This window comes from Phoenix dactylifera, chromosome 12, assembly GCF_051530095.1.
Source record: "Phoenix dactylifera cultivar Ajwa chromosome 12, Ajwa_hap1_PhDact_Kaust_v1.1, whole genome shotgun sequence".
Taxonomy (NCBI): Eukaryota; Viridiplantae; Streptophyta; class Magnoliopsida; order Arecales; family Arecaceae; genus Phoenix; species Phoenix dactylifera.
In genome coordinates, this window is record NC_143201.1 from 24,147,667 (window position 1) to 24,163,448 (window position 15,782).

Sequence of the window (15,782 nt, forward strand, 5' to 3'; positions counted from 1 at the left end):
TCATATTCCTAGGAAGGAAAATGCTTCCCGCGAACCAAACGAGCCCTAAATATTTTTCAATTGATCATGCTTAGCCAATAGACAAATATACTCCCGTTTATTGCCAGTGCACTCCCTGATTTTCCATTCTTATTTTTCTGGTAGAAGCCTAGAAAGAGTGTATTTATTAAATATTGGGATATCTATATAAAAGCGTCAAAAACTGCAGGCTTCTTATGGAGCCGGGCCGACTTCTCCGATAAAGTAAATGGTCTTGATGGCTGTCGGCGTTACGGCCACTGCTTTCCTCCGAACCCCATTTCCACCGCTTCGCGCCCTCATATCCTCCACCGCTCGCCCCATCCGCTCCAAATTCCCCTCTCCATCCATTTTAGCTGCAAAGGTGTAGCCTTGAATCGCTCTCTCTCACTCACTTCATCTGTTATTCTTCACCTTGGTTGTTCTGTTCTTCGAGCAGATGGAGGCAGCGAGCCCAGCTGCGGATAAGATGGAGCAAGAAGCGAGAATTGATGGAGAGAAGAAGAAGAAGATCTTCGTCGCAGGGTCCACGGGCAAAACCGGGAAGAGGATCGTCGAGCAGCTGCTTTCGAAGGGGTTCGAAGTGCGGGCAGGTGCTCTTGATGTCGACAAGGCGAGAAGCAGCCTTCCCCAGGACCCCAATGTGCAGATTGTGAGTCTAAAACTACCAACTTTCGGAGTTTGTGGTGAAACTTCTGGTTGCTTCACATTTATGAGAAGATTTCTGATTCTAATATTGGGTGGGTGCGATTGGCAGGTGAAGGCAGATGTCACGGCGGGCTCGGACAGGTTGGTTGAAGCTATAGGTGATGCGGAGGCAGTGATTTGCGCTACGGGGTTTCGGCCTTCGTGGGATATCTTTGCTCCATGGAAGGTCAGTTCGCTGTTTGGTAAGCTTATACACCATCTATTCCCTTATAGTAATGTTCATGAGATGGTGTGCAAATCATTGATACTAATAGAGATGAATATAAAGAAGTGCAAAGGACACACCTTTTCTTTAGGGGGATGAAGTACCAAGCCGACCCTGTCAAACAAATATAGAGAACTCCTCTTCAACAAAAGGGTAATTAAAGCCTCTCTTACAATCAAGGTTTTAGTTTCGGGTTTCAAATTAGGATCAATAGAGATCAGTTTCACCCATAACTTCTCTGAAACCGATCCTAGTTGTGGAGCATTTTTGTGCTTTATCAGATTTGGCTGTTTGGGTGATTTCCATTTTTTTCAGTCAAAACAAACTCGGTCCAGTGAAAACTGCCATATGTGAGGCATATCAACCTCAACTGTGAAGACCTTGCCAATTTTTTTTTGTTCTTTCAATATTGATGTGAGATGAGAGATTCCAAGCTTCCTCATCGTTGGTAACTAGGACCTCTAGAGAATAATTTCACCAGATAAAACTCAAATTTTACAACTTTTAAGAATATTTGGGAACATCTGGTGTTAGATTTTAAAAAAGTTTTAGGGAAAGGTAAATTCAATTATCATGTATTAATAATAGAAATAGCAGATTACTCAAACTCAAACTGTATACATGGTAGTTGTTGTTGCATATCATAAAGTCCGCAAATTCAGTGACTGAATTATCATGAAAAGCTTGAGAAAGATGTAATGGACCATTAAAGAAGGAATTGAGGCTGTTTCCATGGGTGATGGAAGCCCATCTTGATTGATAACTATGCCTTTCTGTTCTATCGATGAAGAAAAGTAAACTTACCATAATTTCCTATCACATGAGTCGTTGCCCTGTTGTTTGCACTCCTTCCATCGGTGTCAAGAGAATAAATTAACATGTTCTCAAATTGGTGAGTGAAGCTTCTATTCTGTTGTTTCTTAGTGAGTCCATTATTGCTGTATCATGTCTGTTGCACCTCTTATCTCAAGAGGGCTATTACATGATTCTACCACTAGAACCTTGCTAAAGTTTTGGGGGTCTGTAAGAAGTGTTAAAAACTTGGGTGAGAATAGCAAGAGAATGCTTTGTCCTTCTTGTTGGTTTTCTTGAAAACCATGACCTGAATTGCCCCATGACCTCTGCAACTCCTTTGTCTTATTTTTTGCTTGAATGAATCAAATGGGCCTTTTTGAGCCTGTATTATGAGACATAAGGTTTAGCGGTAGAAAATGAAGGAATAGGACGATATATCATTCAACTGCTGCACATTTAGTACGCAGCTTCAAGCTTAACAAGAAGGCTGTGTGCCTTCTCATTATCACCATGGGATGTCGAATGGAAACAAGTTGATCAAAAAGTATGTTGAGTTTTGTTAAGATAATTGCTGATAGAAAGCTTATTGTTCTTGAAGATGTAAACCTTAATGGCAGAGGACTGGATCCATCAACGAGGCCTATCATTGTTTGACTACAATAGAGTGAAGAATAGGACCCCTTCAAGGGATGTGATTAGCTAGAGAAAGTTTGGTAGAGAAAGGTTTGCTGGGCATATTTGATAGAAAGAGGGATGTTACTTGCCATGGAAAAGAAATAATAATAGGTTTTAGAGAAAGATGACGAAATAAAGTGAGCGAACAAACAAAAGAAGCAAGAGAAGGTGACATGTCGGATTATATATAACCTCCAAGATCCTTTTAAGCGAAAATATCCAACATACCTTATTTATATGGAAATTTTGTGGTAGCAACACATTAAAGACAAACAAATAAGTGAGAAAGATGAAGGGCATGAGAAAGAGGAATGAAGAAAATAGGATAAGTTTAAAGGAATAAATAGATGAACTGGATGAAGTTTGATTCAGATGAGTCAAAAAGGTAAGGGAGGCAGCTGCTATGGGTACTTGTTTGATTAGGTGAGTATTATTGGTGGATGTTTAAACTAAGGTAAGAAGAAGATGATAAGAAGAAGGAACAAAAGGAGAAGAGAGAAAAGGAAAAGGTGATGACCACTTACGGTCAAGGGCTTACAGAATGGAGATAAATTATTGACGGAATACCCAAAGATTATTGGAAGCATTGGCTAGTCAAGTAAAGAAGTCTTTTTTGATCGATTGGATTCATGCGATTTAAATTATTCCTTAGAAGAGAGTAAATGTGGAAACTTTACAAGAGAGGAGAATGCTTGGTGGGAGAGGCAGGCTAGCTTATTAGGTTGGCCCTCTCTATTCTATGCTTTTGTGTGTATGGGGGATGGATTTGGACAATCCTCCTATGGGCCTGTTTGGATGACTGGGCTGAGAATCCTATAGGATTCGTGGATTCGTGGAGTGGACCGCCCAATCCTGTAGGAAGAAAAAAAGACCTCAGCCAATCCACGAATCCTATAGGATTTTCAGTCCAATCATTCAAACAGATCCTAAGTTGAATACTCTATGAGGGTAGAATCAGTGTAGAATTTTACAAGAGCTAAATTTAAAAAATGATGTCACTAGTTGTTATATTAGCAAGACTATGTTACATTTGTGCTTGAAACATTCAAATGCATTTCTGGATCTGGAATCCAAGATCGGTCTGTGAGCTTAGACACGCCATCTGACATGCTTTTTTGGACTATGGTTTGGCTGCAGCATCATTATATTAGTGATGATATTCCCATAGCTGTTTTTCCTAGGCTAACCCCAGAAGCTTCATGAAAACAAGTTGTAGTGATTGAAAACTGTTCTGAAAGGCTATTGCAATATGTGGTTGGCTAGAGGATCACATAGTGCCTGTGTGGAAGGAGGGTGCTAAGCCAGACTCTTAGTCAGATAGTGTTAAAAATAATAATAATAATGACACTTATATGAAAGTCATGCTTACTTTCTTATCTCTTTGTTTTTCTTCTGTCATGTCTTCTTTCTTTGCCAGCAATGTGGTTTTGCTGGCCCATGATTGAGACCTTTTATCTGGTTGTTTCTTTCTTTTTCCTACTAGTTGTTTGTGAGTTCGTTTATTCACGTAATTAAGTACAATCAAGTATGCTCTTCATCAGGTCCTTAAATGTGCATAAAATATATATCATTTTTCTCAAAGATATGATATGATTATGCCTGGCATGTTTTTTTGGTTTATGGTTCTGAGTTTTTTTTTTTGTTGTGTGTGTGTTTAGTACCGCAAGTTTGCATTTTCAATTTTTGGCAAATTTGCAAATTCTACTTTGTTCTATTCTTCAGGCATTATCTTCATATATTTGATTCAGTCTTCAGTAATTCGGAATAATTAATATGGCAGGTAGACAACTTTGGCACAGTGAACCTTGTAGAAGCATGCCGCAAGATCGGGGTTAACAGATTCATTCTTATCAGTTCCATTTTAGTAAATGGAGCTGCAATGGGCCAAATCTTTAATCCAGCTTACATAGTTTTGAATGTGTTTGGCCTTACTTTGATAGCAAAGCTACAGGCAGAGCAGTATATTAGGAAGTCTGGTATAAATTATACAATCATAAGGCCCGGAGGGTTAAGAAATGATCCCCCAACTGGAAATATAGTCATGGAACCAGAGGTAACTGTGTCCATATTTGTCCTTTCAATTTTATTTTGTATTACTCAAGCATTCATTTTCTTCTTTTAATTTGTTGATCTGTTCTTTTTTTTTTGCCATTCTTTGCAGGATACTCTTTACGAAGGTTCCATATCTAGAGATCAAGTTGCCGAAGTTGCCGTCGAAGCATTATTCTGCCAAGATTCTTTCTACAAGGTGGTGGAGATTGTTTCTCGCGTTGAAGCTCCAAAACGTTCATTAGAGGATCTGTTTAGGGCTATTAAACAACACTAATCTCGTCTTGTGAGGCATGATGTGGTATGTCTTGTGACATTCTTAATCTCTTCATTTTTATTTTTTTGCTGACATGTTTTTTCCCTCTTTTTTCAACTAAAGGATGGAAAGTTAAACCCACCCATTTCACATAATGGAATTATATATTTATGCTAATCTAGGAGAGTCAAAAAGCATATTTGGTAATGACCTGGTAAGTACTTGTTGATATAGTAATGCACCATCGAATAAACATGAGTTTCATCTGCTTCAAAAATAGCAGTCTTGCTTGCTAAAATCTTTATGCAGTCAAAAAGGCTAGCCTGTACATCATCAGTCTTAGAGATGCCGTTTTGGCATTAGAGATGCTGAACCGGCCATGAATTTACACATTCAAGCCTTTGCATTCGAAGCACAGTGTTCTAAGTACAGAATTATTTACACCAGAAAATGAAGGAAGCAGCATATAGATTGGTGAAAGAATAAAAACAACCATGCAAGCAGAGAAGCCTTGGCTGCAACCATAGCTGGTGCTGCCACTGTAGCCCAGCCAGTACTGCCACTTGCCATCATTGGCAATGGGGTGACTATCCAACTCTTCTGTTGTGGTAGCAGCTCGAGAATTGAGGAAGGCCAGACTTAGGATGCTGAAGACCATAACCAGCCTGAGGCACTCCATTGGCTCACTAGGTACTCAAAAACTACTAGGAAAGCAGGTTTGCATGGGGAGATATTGAGCTGTTTAGGGCAGGTCTACAGCAGTTCATTTATAATAGTGATGAGTGATGAGATCTATGGAGTAAGGAAAACGGACCTGCCAGCTCTATGTTGATGGGGCAGCTGCAAGCTAAATGATTCGAGGAGATAGGCTGTCGAATAGTTCCTTGGGTCTTTAGTGGAGCGGAAAAAAGGAAAAGGTCTCTTAGGGGGAATTGCTTTTGGAGTGGAACATATTTTGTCATTCCTGGGCTCTGGCTAGCTATTGGTTTTGCCTGGACTTGATGAATGGTCAGGCCCCACCTTAATGCTCGCGTACTTATGTTTTGCCGAAATGTCTGATCTTTCCAGGAAAAAGAAATGTCTGATCTAGGTTCTATGTCCTACAGCAAATTCAGTGCAGCCTCGAGGCATTTCTTTGTTGTGGTGGGTTTTGTTTGTGTATCAACAAGGTGAGTAACTAATAGTCTGATGGCTGATACAGTGTCTATTATTTACAGCTTCTTATGGCCATAGCTGCACTGGTAATTTTTTTGGTATTGCAGATTATAATTTTTTTCATTTCTTTTTTAGATCTAGGTTAGTATGAACAGCCTATAGCTGATGAATTTTTTTTTTGGTTTTGAGGTCATCAAGAAGACACGGGATTTTGATATAACCTGGGGGATTGCATTATTTGTTCATGTTCATGTTGGTGTTTTGCTTATGGTAAACTTTCAATCGAAAGAAACCCCGTAGTGGATATGTTGGTTCACGTTACTCAAAATTTCAATGCCATGTAAAAAGCAGAGCTTTTGTCTGTAGAGCTTTGAGCAGTAGAGGTTTTGTTAATGGAGCTTTTAATAAAAAGATCCCGGCTCATGTTTCCTGATTCACAACTAGATTCTTTGTCATGAGAAATGCTCCAATGGTCCGATACTCGTTCATGGTTCCAGGTATCAGTTAATGTAATGATTTGCATTTTGTAGTTTGTTTGTAATACATTATGATATGCCTGTAGTCCTAAATATCCAATATGCTGCTTCCATGGTCCTGAATTCTACAAGCATCAGAATCCTCCTGCAACTTACACTAACATGCATCAGAATCAATGGTCCGATGCTACACATGATATTTCAGACGAGCAATGCTACGGACACCAATAGTGATATCGACACTACGGTGTGGGTTGCAGTATAAGCTCCGGCTGCCTAGCGACACAAGGCAATGGATCTTTGAATATATGAGAGCAATCATTTGAAAAGAGACATAAATAAGAGTTGTCTCACAATCTAAAGGAAAGAGTTGTCCCATAATCGAAATGCTTTGATATGAATTTACCAATCGCGCAAAACCATGGATGATTCGTCTCATGAACTACTTGGCACATGGTAATACGTTATATTTATTTCTTGAACCAGATGCAACGCAAAGAAAGTCAACAATCTTGACTCATGCTCAAGAAGTCATGCAAATCAAAGAATGTGAAGGAAGAACTGAGATGAGGAGGGACCAAACAAGAAGTAACATTTCAGAGGTTTTGTCAGGACTTCGCTGGAGTCGGCGGCGGCGGGACAGCATATAGCGACCTTAGCTGCCTGTCAATAAGTTTGCTTTGATGGGCAGCGACTTGGAGTTCCATGTCGTCTGACCACCATTGTTCCAACCCATGAGCTTCAAGAAACTTCTGAGGGCCCTTCGACATCACAAACAGCTTCGCCGCTGCATCTCCGATGGTGTCCTTCATCTTCGGTTTGTCCGTAGTAACATCTGCAGCAACCCCGGCACAATCAGTATAATAACAGCAAATGTAGTCGCTACTGTTCACATACAAATGTGGCACCCATTTCTTGGTCTCTGTACGCAGTCTCTTCTGTCCAGCTTTAGAATCCTTTGCCTCCTCACCACTCGGAGGCATTGCAGCTCTGATTCTCTTCCAGACAGAACCAACTTTCTCCCCAATACTCCTTAGACTCATGGCAAGAGAAACAGAGGGTGGGTTAAAGAGATGGCATTCGACAAGCACCCCTTGCTTTGCCAATGCTTTGCCTATTTGGAGAGCGAAGCCAGCGCCCAAGGAATGCCCGCCTATGCACACATTGCTGCTGCCAAACCTGCCGACGACCGAATTCAGCGCTTCCAATGCTCCGCCAAACCTGACAGAACCCTTCAAGCTTTCCAAAGCAAGGAAGCGGAGGTCGTCCTCTAGATCTCTCCTAATTGTCGGGCTCCTCAGTAATGTCCCCCTGAGGGCGAGTACAGCCTTGGGAGCTCCGCTCGGTCTCAGCAGCATGAAATCGGATAGAGCAGCAGAGCGGTCCCATTCTAGTATTGCGCCGTAGATGGAGCCATCCCTCTCATCCACCAGGGTCTGTGTCAGCTTGTATTTGAAGGGCTTCCACCACTTCGGAGCAAGACCGTTCTCCTCGCTCCTTTTATCTTGTCTGTCGAGTTCCAGCAAGTATACTGCCTGTACGAAACAAGCTATCACCATCCTCTTGTAATTTGGATCCCTCCTGGTAAAACAGATATACAAGAGCTAGAGTTAGTACATTATCCTTCAGTGAATCTTGAGGACCTGAAGCAGTCAAGACATTAGAATTAGAAACAAAGAGAACATCACTGGAAGGACATTACTTAAGCTGAAACTAGTAGTAAGATATAATTGCATATTATTTCTTGAAGAACTTTGTATGTTAAGAATATTTGCAGAAAAGCTGGTGGGAACAAGAAAAGCCCAGATAGCCATAGTCAGCAACCGAGATAAATATAAAATGTGAAGCAAACGTCCATGAGCGCGCGGATATGACCCAGTGTCTCATTTCCATCCGTCTTTACGCTATGTGCTCAGCCATCATACCAGCAAAATCCAATTTCAGATTCCTTCTTGTGATTATTTGACAATTGGAAGCAACAAAAGAGAGGAAACTCTTGTTTTACAAGATTAGTTTTCTCTTTTTATTGCTGGAGAAGTGAGGGGAAAGGAAGAGAAAATGGGTGTGGATAGACATCTTCTTCATCAAAAAAAAAAAAAGAAATGAAACACAGAACCCACTCGATAGAATCCAAGTAAAAGAAGAATGGTGAGCAGAGAGACGAACCAGCTGGAACGAATTAGATCTCTCCAGTTGGGAGAGGCGAGGTTGCGAGGACCCGACACGTGGAAATCGTATGGATGCCCCTCCACCTCCGCCGCTTCCACTCCCTTGTTCCCTTCTCCACTCTTCTCTTCCACCGCGCTCTTATCCATTTCAACCGCACCTTCCGCCTCCCCTCCTTCTTCTCCTCCTTCGCCTGCTCTTATCTTCATCATTCTTCTTCCGTCGATCAGAGAGAGAGAGAGAGAGAGAGAGACTGATCGGGAAAGTTCAAACCGACCCTGAGAACTAAGCAGCACGCAGCGCTCGCTAGAAGAGAACAACGGTCGAAAAAGGCATTAATGGGGAATGGAATGCGACGGAGCGTGGTATATGCTCTCTTCTTGGATTCTTCTTTCTAGGATTCTACACTACTACCCGAGTGGGCCTCGGCTTGTGACTTTTTCTTAGCTGAATAATTTAATCCTTGTTGTTCGGGGCGTTCGTGCGTGCGGTAGCGGAAACGTGTGGAGGGGTTAGAATTCGAAATCGCGCTCCCAACGGTCGTCTTTTGAAGGACAAGAAAAAAAAAAAAAGGAAAAGTGCCAACTCTCCCTAAATCTTAATGTCCACAATTATAATGTTCACAATAATGATGATGACGGGCCTACCTGGCCTTCGAGGGCTACAGGATTTTCATCTATAATTATTTTCACGTATATCTCAACAAATTATTTTTTTTTTCCATCTGCACGAACACTATGTCATTCAATATTATCAAGGAATGAGCTATTTAAAATTAAAATAACCAAAATATCCATAACACAATAAAAATAGATATGTAAAAAAATAATTTATAAAGATATATACAAATAATAAATTTTCTAGGATATATATATGATTTCATATATTTATAAGGATATATATTTAATTTTTTTTTACTGAAAATACTAGTTAAACTAACATTATCGAGTAGACTATAACGATGAGGTTAGACATGCAATAAAAAATAATTTATAAATGTGTATATCTAAATAAAAAAACAAAGGCATACATACAATTTTAAATATTTATAAAGATATACATGCCAAAAAGAAACTTTTTTTAAAAGCATATGTCACAAGAATGCAATGAATTCAATGTTTGTTCATTCATCAATGCTTTTAAAAGCCCTAAAATAACCAAAAAAGTAGTCAATTGTCAAATTGTTTTGAGGGCTTGTAAAAAAGAAAATCAACTACATATTTCTCTAGAATTTATAAAAACAAAAATTCAAGGATTCCTAGGTCCCATTATCTGCCTAGATTTCCACCTAAACATATATGGATGTAGCTTACAAGCTAAATCCATCTAAAAAACTGTTCAAAGCACTTGATCCTAAGTTGGTTATAAAAGTAAAAAATAAAAGAAAATATTGACATTCAAGAGAGAGAGTAAGACTAAGAGAGAGAAAGATGCACTTGGGTGGCTAAGTATTTGCTAACCTTAAAAATAGCATGGGCTGAATTAAGGAAGAGTTGAATAGCCGATGGTGAGAGAAAGAGCTGGTTAAGGATAATGGCGAGCATTTTGAAACGTGTTATATTGCTAGTGATGATGATACTAATGAGGATCACCCATTGCACCGTTATTCTTTTCCTATTTTTCACTTTTCTTTCTCCTTCTTTCTAACCTAATGCTTTCTTAATGATTAATCAACAAGGGGCTAGCCTACTGCTCTACCACTGTCATTCTGGATTTGCACCCTCTCCTCATCATTGGTTGAAGTATTCGAGCATACAAATAGATCTGAAACAACAACATTTGGTTGGGTCCAACTTATGTATTGCAAACATGGATGACATCTTTCAATTGTGGGCATTTTGGATTACAACTTTCAATTGTATATGAATTATGATAAATATCAAATGTGATAAGAGCATGAGCCAATGAAGAACAAGATTTTAATAACCATTCTATTCCCTTGAATAGACTCCAACTTAAATTGCTAATTAACCATTATATCGATTATGATTGTTGCTGTTTATTATATTGTATTTTGGATTTGATACTGGAGATGGTCTATACTCTTTTCAAGAAAAGAAGGTATCTACTCCTTTTAATTCTAAAATTAGTAATAGAACACACAAATTGAATATCCATTTCACTATTCATGATGTATATCATTAAAAATGACTAGAAATCAAAAACAAATATTTTTATAGTCCCTAATCTACACATGATATCAACAAAAATGGACGATTTTTATTTGTTAGTGTGTTCATTTGCATGATAAAATATTTAAATTGAAAATTCATATTGTTGATCATGATCCTTACATATTAAACTTATATAAATTAAAAATTAATAGATTTTAATGCTGCACTAACATGATCATAGGTCAGAAATTATCAAAACATATAATTTTGTTGAAAATTTAGCTAAACATAACTCACTATCCCATAGTTTCTTGCAAGTTTAATACGCCATCTATTCATTTAAATTGGCGTGCAATGGTGTTAAGTAATATCCCTGCTTACAAACGAAATATTGCATTTTAGTAGGTTATAGTTTAGTAGGTTATAGTTAGAGTTGATCATAGGTCGGACTTGGATACGGAAATATCAAATTTGAAATAGGCCCATGATCAGCACTAGCTGCAACAAGTTTGCATGCATCCGTCATGGAAATGGATCACCAATTAAACGAATCCAAAGTGGACAGATCTAGTGGGCCTATTTTGGGCTGGGTACATGGCAATGCCTGCGTCCTTGGGCCATTAGTAGCAGTAGAAATAGCCGGGAAGGTGCTTCCAAGAAATACGAGACACGCTTCCAAGTCAATGTACGCGGAAACCATCCCGACACCAATCCCGGCGCCCACCAAAGCCAGCCAAATCCCGACGAAAGTCGCCGGTTGCTTCGGATGAGAACAATGACATCTGCCTACCGTAGCCATCACCATCACCTTAAATCTCCATTACATCTCCTAACGTGTTCAAGAAACTGGTCCAATTGGATTGCTTGTGAATCAGGGAACACGATAGAAACACCGCGGAAGAACCGTTAGGGTTTTAATGTAAATAAAATTTAATTTTTTTCTTCTCCCCCAAATTCTAGCCATTATTTTTTTTTTGACGCCTTTCTTTTAAGTCTTCAGAAGAAAACATTGATTTTTGAAAAATTATATTATTTCTAAAATATTATATATCTTTTCATATCCGGATATAATCTATAAATAAACTCTTATAAGATATATCCATACACAATACACGGTTCCAAAAATTTTGCTGCTAGAGTGCACTCTTTTATTTTTCATTTTTCTCCTTATATTTCTTTTTTTAGACAGTTAAAGAAGTTTTTCGGATCAAGCCTCCCTAATGACCGTACTTATTAGAGAAAGATCGGACTAGATCGAATTATTATACTTTGGGGATGAGATTGTCATAGATACATAGAATGAATCACATTCTTAGAGCATTATGTACTATATACCTTGATGTATACAAACTTTTTTATAATTGATTTTGAAAAAAAAGCTATAGATATAGAATTTTATTTAAATTCATTATTTTAGATCACAAATACTAATTTTTAGGTGCAAATTCTTCTCACATAAACCTCCAAGAACTAGAGAGAAAGTGGCCGCAATGGAAAGGACTCGTTCGGAAATAAACGCGTTTGCTCATGAGCCATGAGCAGGCGGATGGCTTCCTGAAGAAACAACAGGAAATAGAAAGAAGCAGGGCACCATGAACATTATTAATACGAGAAAAGGTGGTGAGGAAAGCTGGGTTGGATTGCAGCAGAGGAAAGATGGGCAAACGAAAGAGATAGAAAAGCTTGCAAAAAGGCGAAGACAGCATCTTGATGTTGGGTCGTCTCGGTCTCGTCATTGGCTGGCAAGCCGACTTTGGTTTATGTTTGTATATGGAGTTGCGGTAACGAATTGCCAGACCAAAACATGAAGACTGTAGAATATTGGCCCGACCGGTTTTTCTCTGGTGCAGGGAATTAGGACCAGTGCATGCTGTCCGGATCATGAATGGAGGAGGGACGGCAGCGTTTCGAGTGAGTTGACTGAGTACTCTTGGCTTTTTTTTTTTTTCTCTCTCTCAAAGAGAAGAGAAAAACTATTGGTTTTGCAGGAGGATATATAAATCATGGATTCTTCCTCGTTTACGTGGACCGACAAAGGACCACCACGGCTGAAACTATACATCATGATATCAAGCGCTAGCTTGGGTTATTTGTTTTATGACTGTTAAGAGTAACTTCGTACCATTTATATTTTGAATGCAGTCCTTGTTAGGCTCAGAGGTTGTGTATGTTTCACATGTTCTTCCCCTCCCTCTTCTCATGTTTCAATTATGAAAGATTTTGCCATCTTTCTTGTCCAACAGTTGCAGATGTTTTCTTTTTTTAATACTTAGGGAGATTTTATTAAAAGAATTGGTAATTACAGAGAGTATGAGTTACTGAAAGTAGAGAGTCTGTTAGATAAGAACTGCAAGTGTTAGTTGTAATCTAACAACTGCAGATGTATGCTAAGAGGTTGTACATGTTTCACGTGTTCTTCCCCTCCCTCTTCTCATGTTTCATTTATGAAAGACTTTGCCATCTTTTCTGTCTAATAGTTGCAGATGTATGCCAAGGGAACTTAATTGGGTCCCATAGTTGGCATTCCTCTCTAAGGAACTTTGCTTTCAAGGTAGGCTTCTGGATCAAACCCTACTGGTGGCACATCCCTAGCTACCATGTTTCTTAAAACAGATGATTGCAAATGTAAGATTTCGCTATATCAGTTTTGTATTAGGATTATGTACTAATTACAAGAAAGCGAAGGAAAAAGGTGGAAGAGAATAAATAAAATATAATTAAGGGTCTAAATTAGTAAAATAGCAATGTTATTAAATTTATGTTAACTGAGGATATAATTAATGCAGATCATCTTTGGATGCAAGCTAGCGACTTTGAGATGTGCGTTGGCTGCATTGAGAGATCGAAGTGGATCTCAAGCTACTTTACGCCCATTTCTTTCATTTTTAATTTTTGAGAAAATAATTGTCAAAACTACCATCTTATGGGATATTTTTTCAAAAGCATTTATTAGTACTATGCTAACCAAAAAAACATTTATAAGTGGTAGAATTTTTTATCCTTGTCGACAAATTGAAAGAAGCCAGGTACTTCAATTAATATGAGAAAAATAGATTGCTTTAAGGCGTAGTAGGTGAGAGCTTGTGGGCTTGTCATACCTATAGGGCAGACCGAGTTTAACTAAATATGTAAAAGTGTTGAAAAATTTATTATATTGGTACAACTGCAATAACATAGCCAACAATATGTAAGTCAAAATCCATGAAGAAAAGAAAAAAACATTTGAATAGATTCTTATGAATTCATTTTTTGGAATAACTTGGAAAATTATTTGAGTTCATATATCCGGAGATATCCAGAGACTAGGTTATCCTTTATTTACTTCGAAGGAAAGGCAAAACCCTATGTAAGTCAAAACCCATGGAGAAAAATTGAACATTTGAATAGATCCTTATGAATTCGTTTTTTGAAATAATTTGGAGGATTATTCGAGTTCATATATTTGGAGATATCCGGAGACTGGGTTATCTTTTATTTACTTCAAAGGAAAGGCAAAATTCTATTCTTAGGAGAGCCCCGAATATTTGTTAATTATCTACACGACAACCAATACATATTGTTTCTTATCTAACAGTTAAACTAAAGAAAATGAAGTTTATAAAATAATTATTTTTTTAATGTAGATGTTGGATGTAGTAATTTATGATTCGACCCATCAATCTTATCTGCAACTTTGGAGTTGGCATAAATGGATTTAGATCGTAAATGGTTCAACTTATTGAGAATCGTTTACTAAATAGGTTGGATTTTTTTTACCCGTTTAAGCTATTTTGATTTTTTAATAGATGAATTAGGTCATCATTCGATTCGTTTAACTTGTCCAAAACCTATTTAACCAATTTTCATTCAATTTAATCTGACCTACTTAACATGTTTAAGCTTATTAATTTAATATGTTAAAATCTATTAATTTGTTTAATTCAATTCGATTTGTTTAGTTGAATTAGATTACCTGTTTAATAAACAAATTATATTTAAATCTGAATTGTTAACTTGCTTAATAAAATAGTTGGGTTCAAGCCAGTAAATTTGGACCCATTATGCATCCGACTCAGCTCGACCCGATCCAATTGCCACCTACAGTAGATTGGAGTACCTTTTTAACATGTCGGTAAAATAGTCCTCAAGCTTGTTCAAAGGTGATATAACCTATCAGTTCTCTCTCAAGCAAAAGGAGGTCGATTGCAAACTATATTAAACTCCAACATCACGTGGGAGAGAAACCGCCTTCCAAGGAGTGTCCAATTTTAATAAATAATGAAACAAGTTGATATCACTTTCTCTACCTTCCACATTTCTCGAGTCAAAACTCCAAAGATTCACATGAAACCACGCAAGTTTGGTATAATTGTTGGGAACGAAACTTTTTCTTCCCCAGTTCCAAACTCCAATGTTCTCTTTTTTTTCTTTTTTTTTTCTTTTGGTAAACAAAAACTCCAATGTTTCAAACTCCGAAACAAACCACTGAAATAAATCCATAAATTAAGGGGTGACGGAGACATAGGAAAAAGCTTTCATTTTAGCGTGAGGTGGAGGTCCAGCACCAAACTCAAAAAGTTCCATGGCATTGAAATCTCTCAATTTGGAGGCAGTTAATGGCAGACATGGTTAAAGTTTCCTTGCCACATGAGGTCAAATTCAGGACCTTTAACCCCCTTGAAACAAGGGCTCAAAGAAGAAAAAAAAACTAAATATACTGTACTTGAAGCAAGGCTGAAGAAGAAATAGTGCCATTGGTACCTCAGCAAGATAAGAAAACGTAGAAAACTTCTTGAACTTTTTTTTATACAGGGATGCTAGTGTTTTATGATATCATTGAACCATAGGAGATTGATTAAGCCATGGCCATTAATGTTTAACTTGCTAAGTGCCGGCCTAAGCAGCCACCGGCCATTCTCATCAGATAAATGTGTGACGTGTGGGGAAAATGTCAAGAGTGGCAGCAAAAGACTTGTACGTCAACGCAAATTAAAATCCATTTACGCGGTACTCTGACAAAAGTTGTACGAAAATACCAACTAGAATTAGTAACCTCATTATATGTGAAGTGGAATACTCTTTGACCTTCGTAGGCCGCCGTCCGGTCTCACTTGGAACATGAGAAAAATAGTTCGACCAAATAAAATTGGTCCTCTTTTGGAATGGTGATGCTGTGAGCGATGGCA

At 38.2% G+C, this 15,782-nt stretch overlaps 2 protein-coding genes across 2 annotated transcripts; one reads left to right on the plus strand and one right to left on the minus strand.

Annotated features, from left to right (window-relative positions):
- The first annotated feature begins 223 nt into the window (after window positions 1-223).
- Window positions 224-6,304, plus strand: LOC103698545 (NAD(P)-binding Rossmann-fold superfamily protein). The gene is made up of 5 exons (XM_008780603.6): window positions 224-382; window positions 458-670; window positions 776-892; window positions 4,182-4,454; window positions 4,563-6,304. Exons 1-5 carry the CDS (start codon window positions 248-250, stop codon window positions 4,725-4,727), a joined length of 903 nt encoding a protein of 300 aa, XP_008778825.2. The 5' UTR covers window positions 224-247; the 3' UTR covers window positions 4,728-6,304.
- Window positions 6,305-6,791: 487 nt separating this feature from the next.
- LOC103701740 (GDSL esterase/lipase At4g10955-like) lies at window positions 6,792-8,867 on the minus strand. The gene is made up of 2 exons (XM_008783904.6): window positions 8,504-8,867; window positions 6,792-7,918 (listed from the first exon to the last, which is right to left on the minus strand). Exons 1-2 carry the CDS (start codon window positions 8,713-8,715, stop codon window positions 6,946-6,948), a joined length of 1,185 nt encoding a protein of 394 aa, XP_008782126.5. The 5' UTR covers window positions 8,716-8,867; the 3' UTR covers window positions 6,792-6,945.
- Window positions 8,868-15,782: the final 6,915 nt, after the last annotated feature.

Excerpts from the sequence above, each read along its gene's own strand:
- LOC103701740 (XM_008783904.6), bottom strand. The coding sequence starts at position 8,715 with ATGATGAAGATAAGAGCAGGCGAAGGAGGAGAAGAAGGAGGGGAGGCG. Across the intron at positions 7,919-8,503 it reads GATCTAATTCGTTCCAGCTG|GAGGGATCCAAATTACAAGA; the intron begins GTTCGTCTCTCT and ends CTGTTTTACCAG.
- LOC103698545 (XM_008780603.6), top strand. The coding sequence starts at position 248 with ATGGTCTTGATGGCTGTCGGCGTTACGGCCACTGCTTTCCTCCGAACC. Across the intron at positions 671-775 it reads AGGACCCCAATGTGCAGATT|GTGAAGGCAGATGTCACGGC; the intron begins GTGAGTCTAAAA and ends TGCGATTGGCAG. Across the intron at positions 893-4,181 it reads ATATCTTTGCTCCATGGAAG|GTAGACAACTTTGGCACAGT; the intron begins GTCAGTTCGCTG and ends TTAATATGGCAG.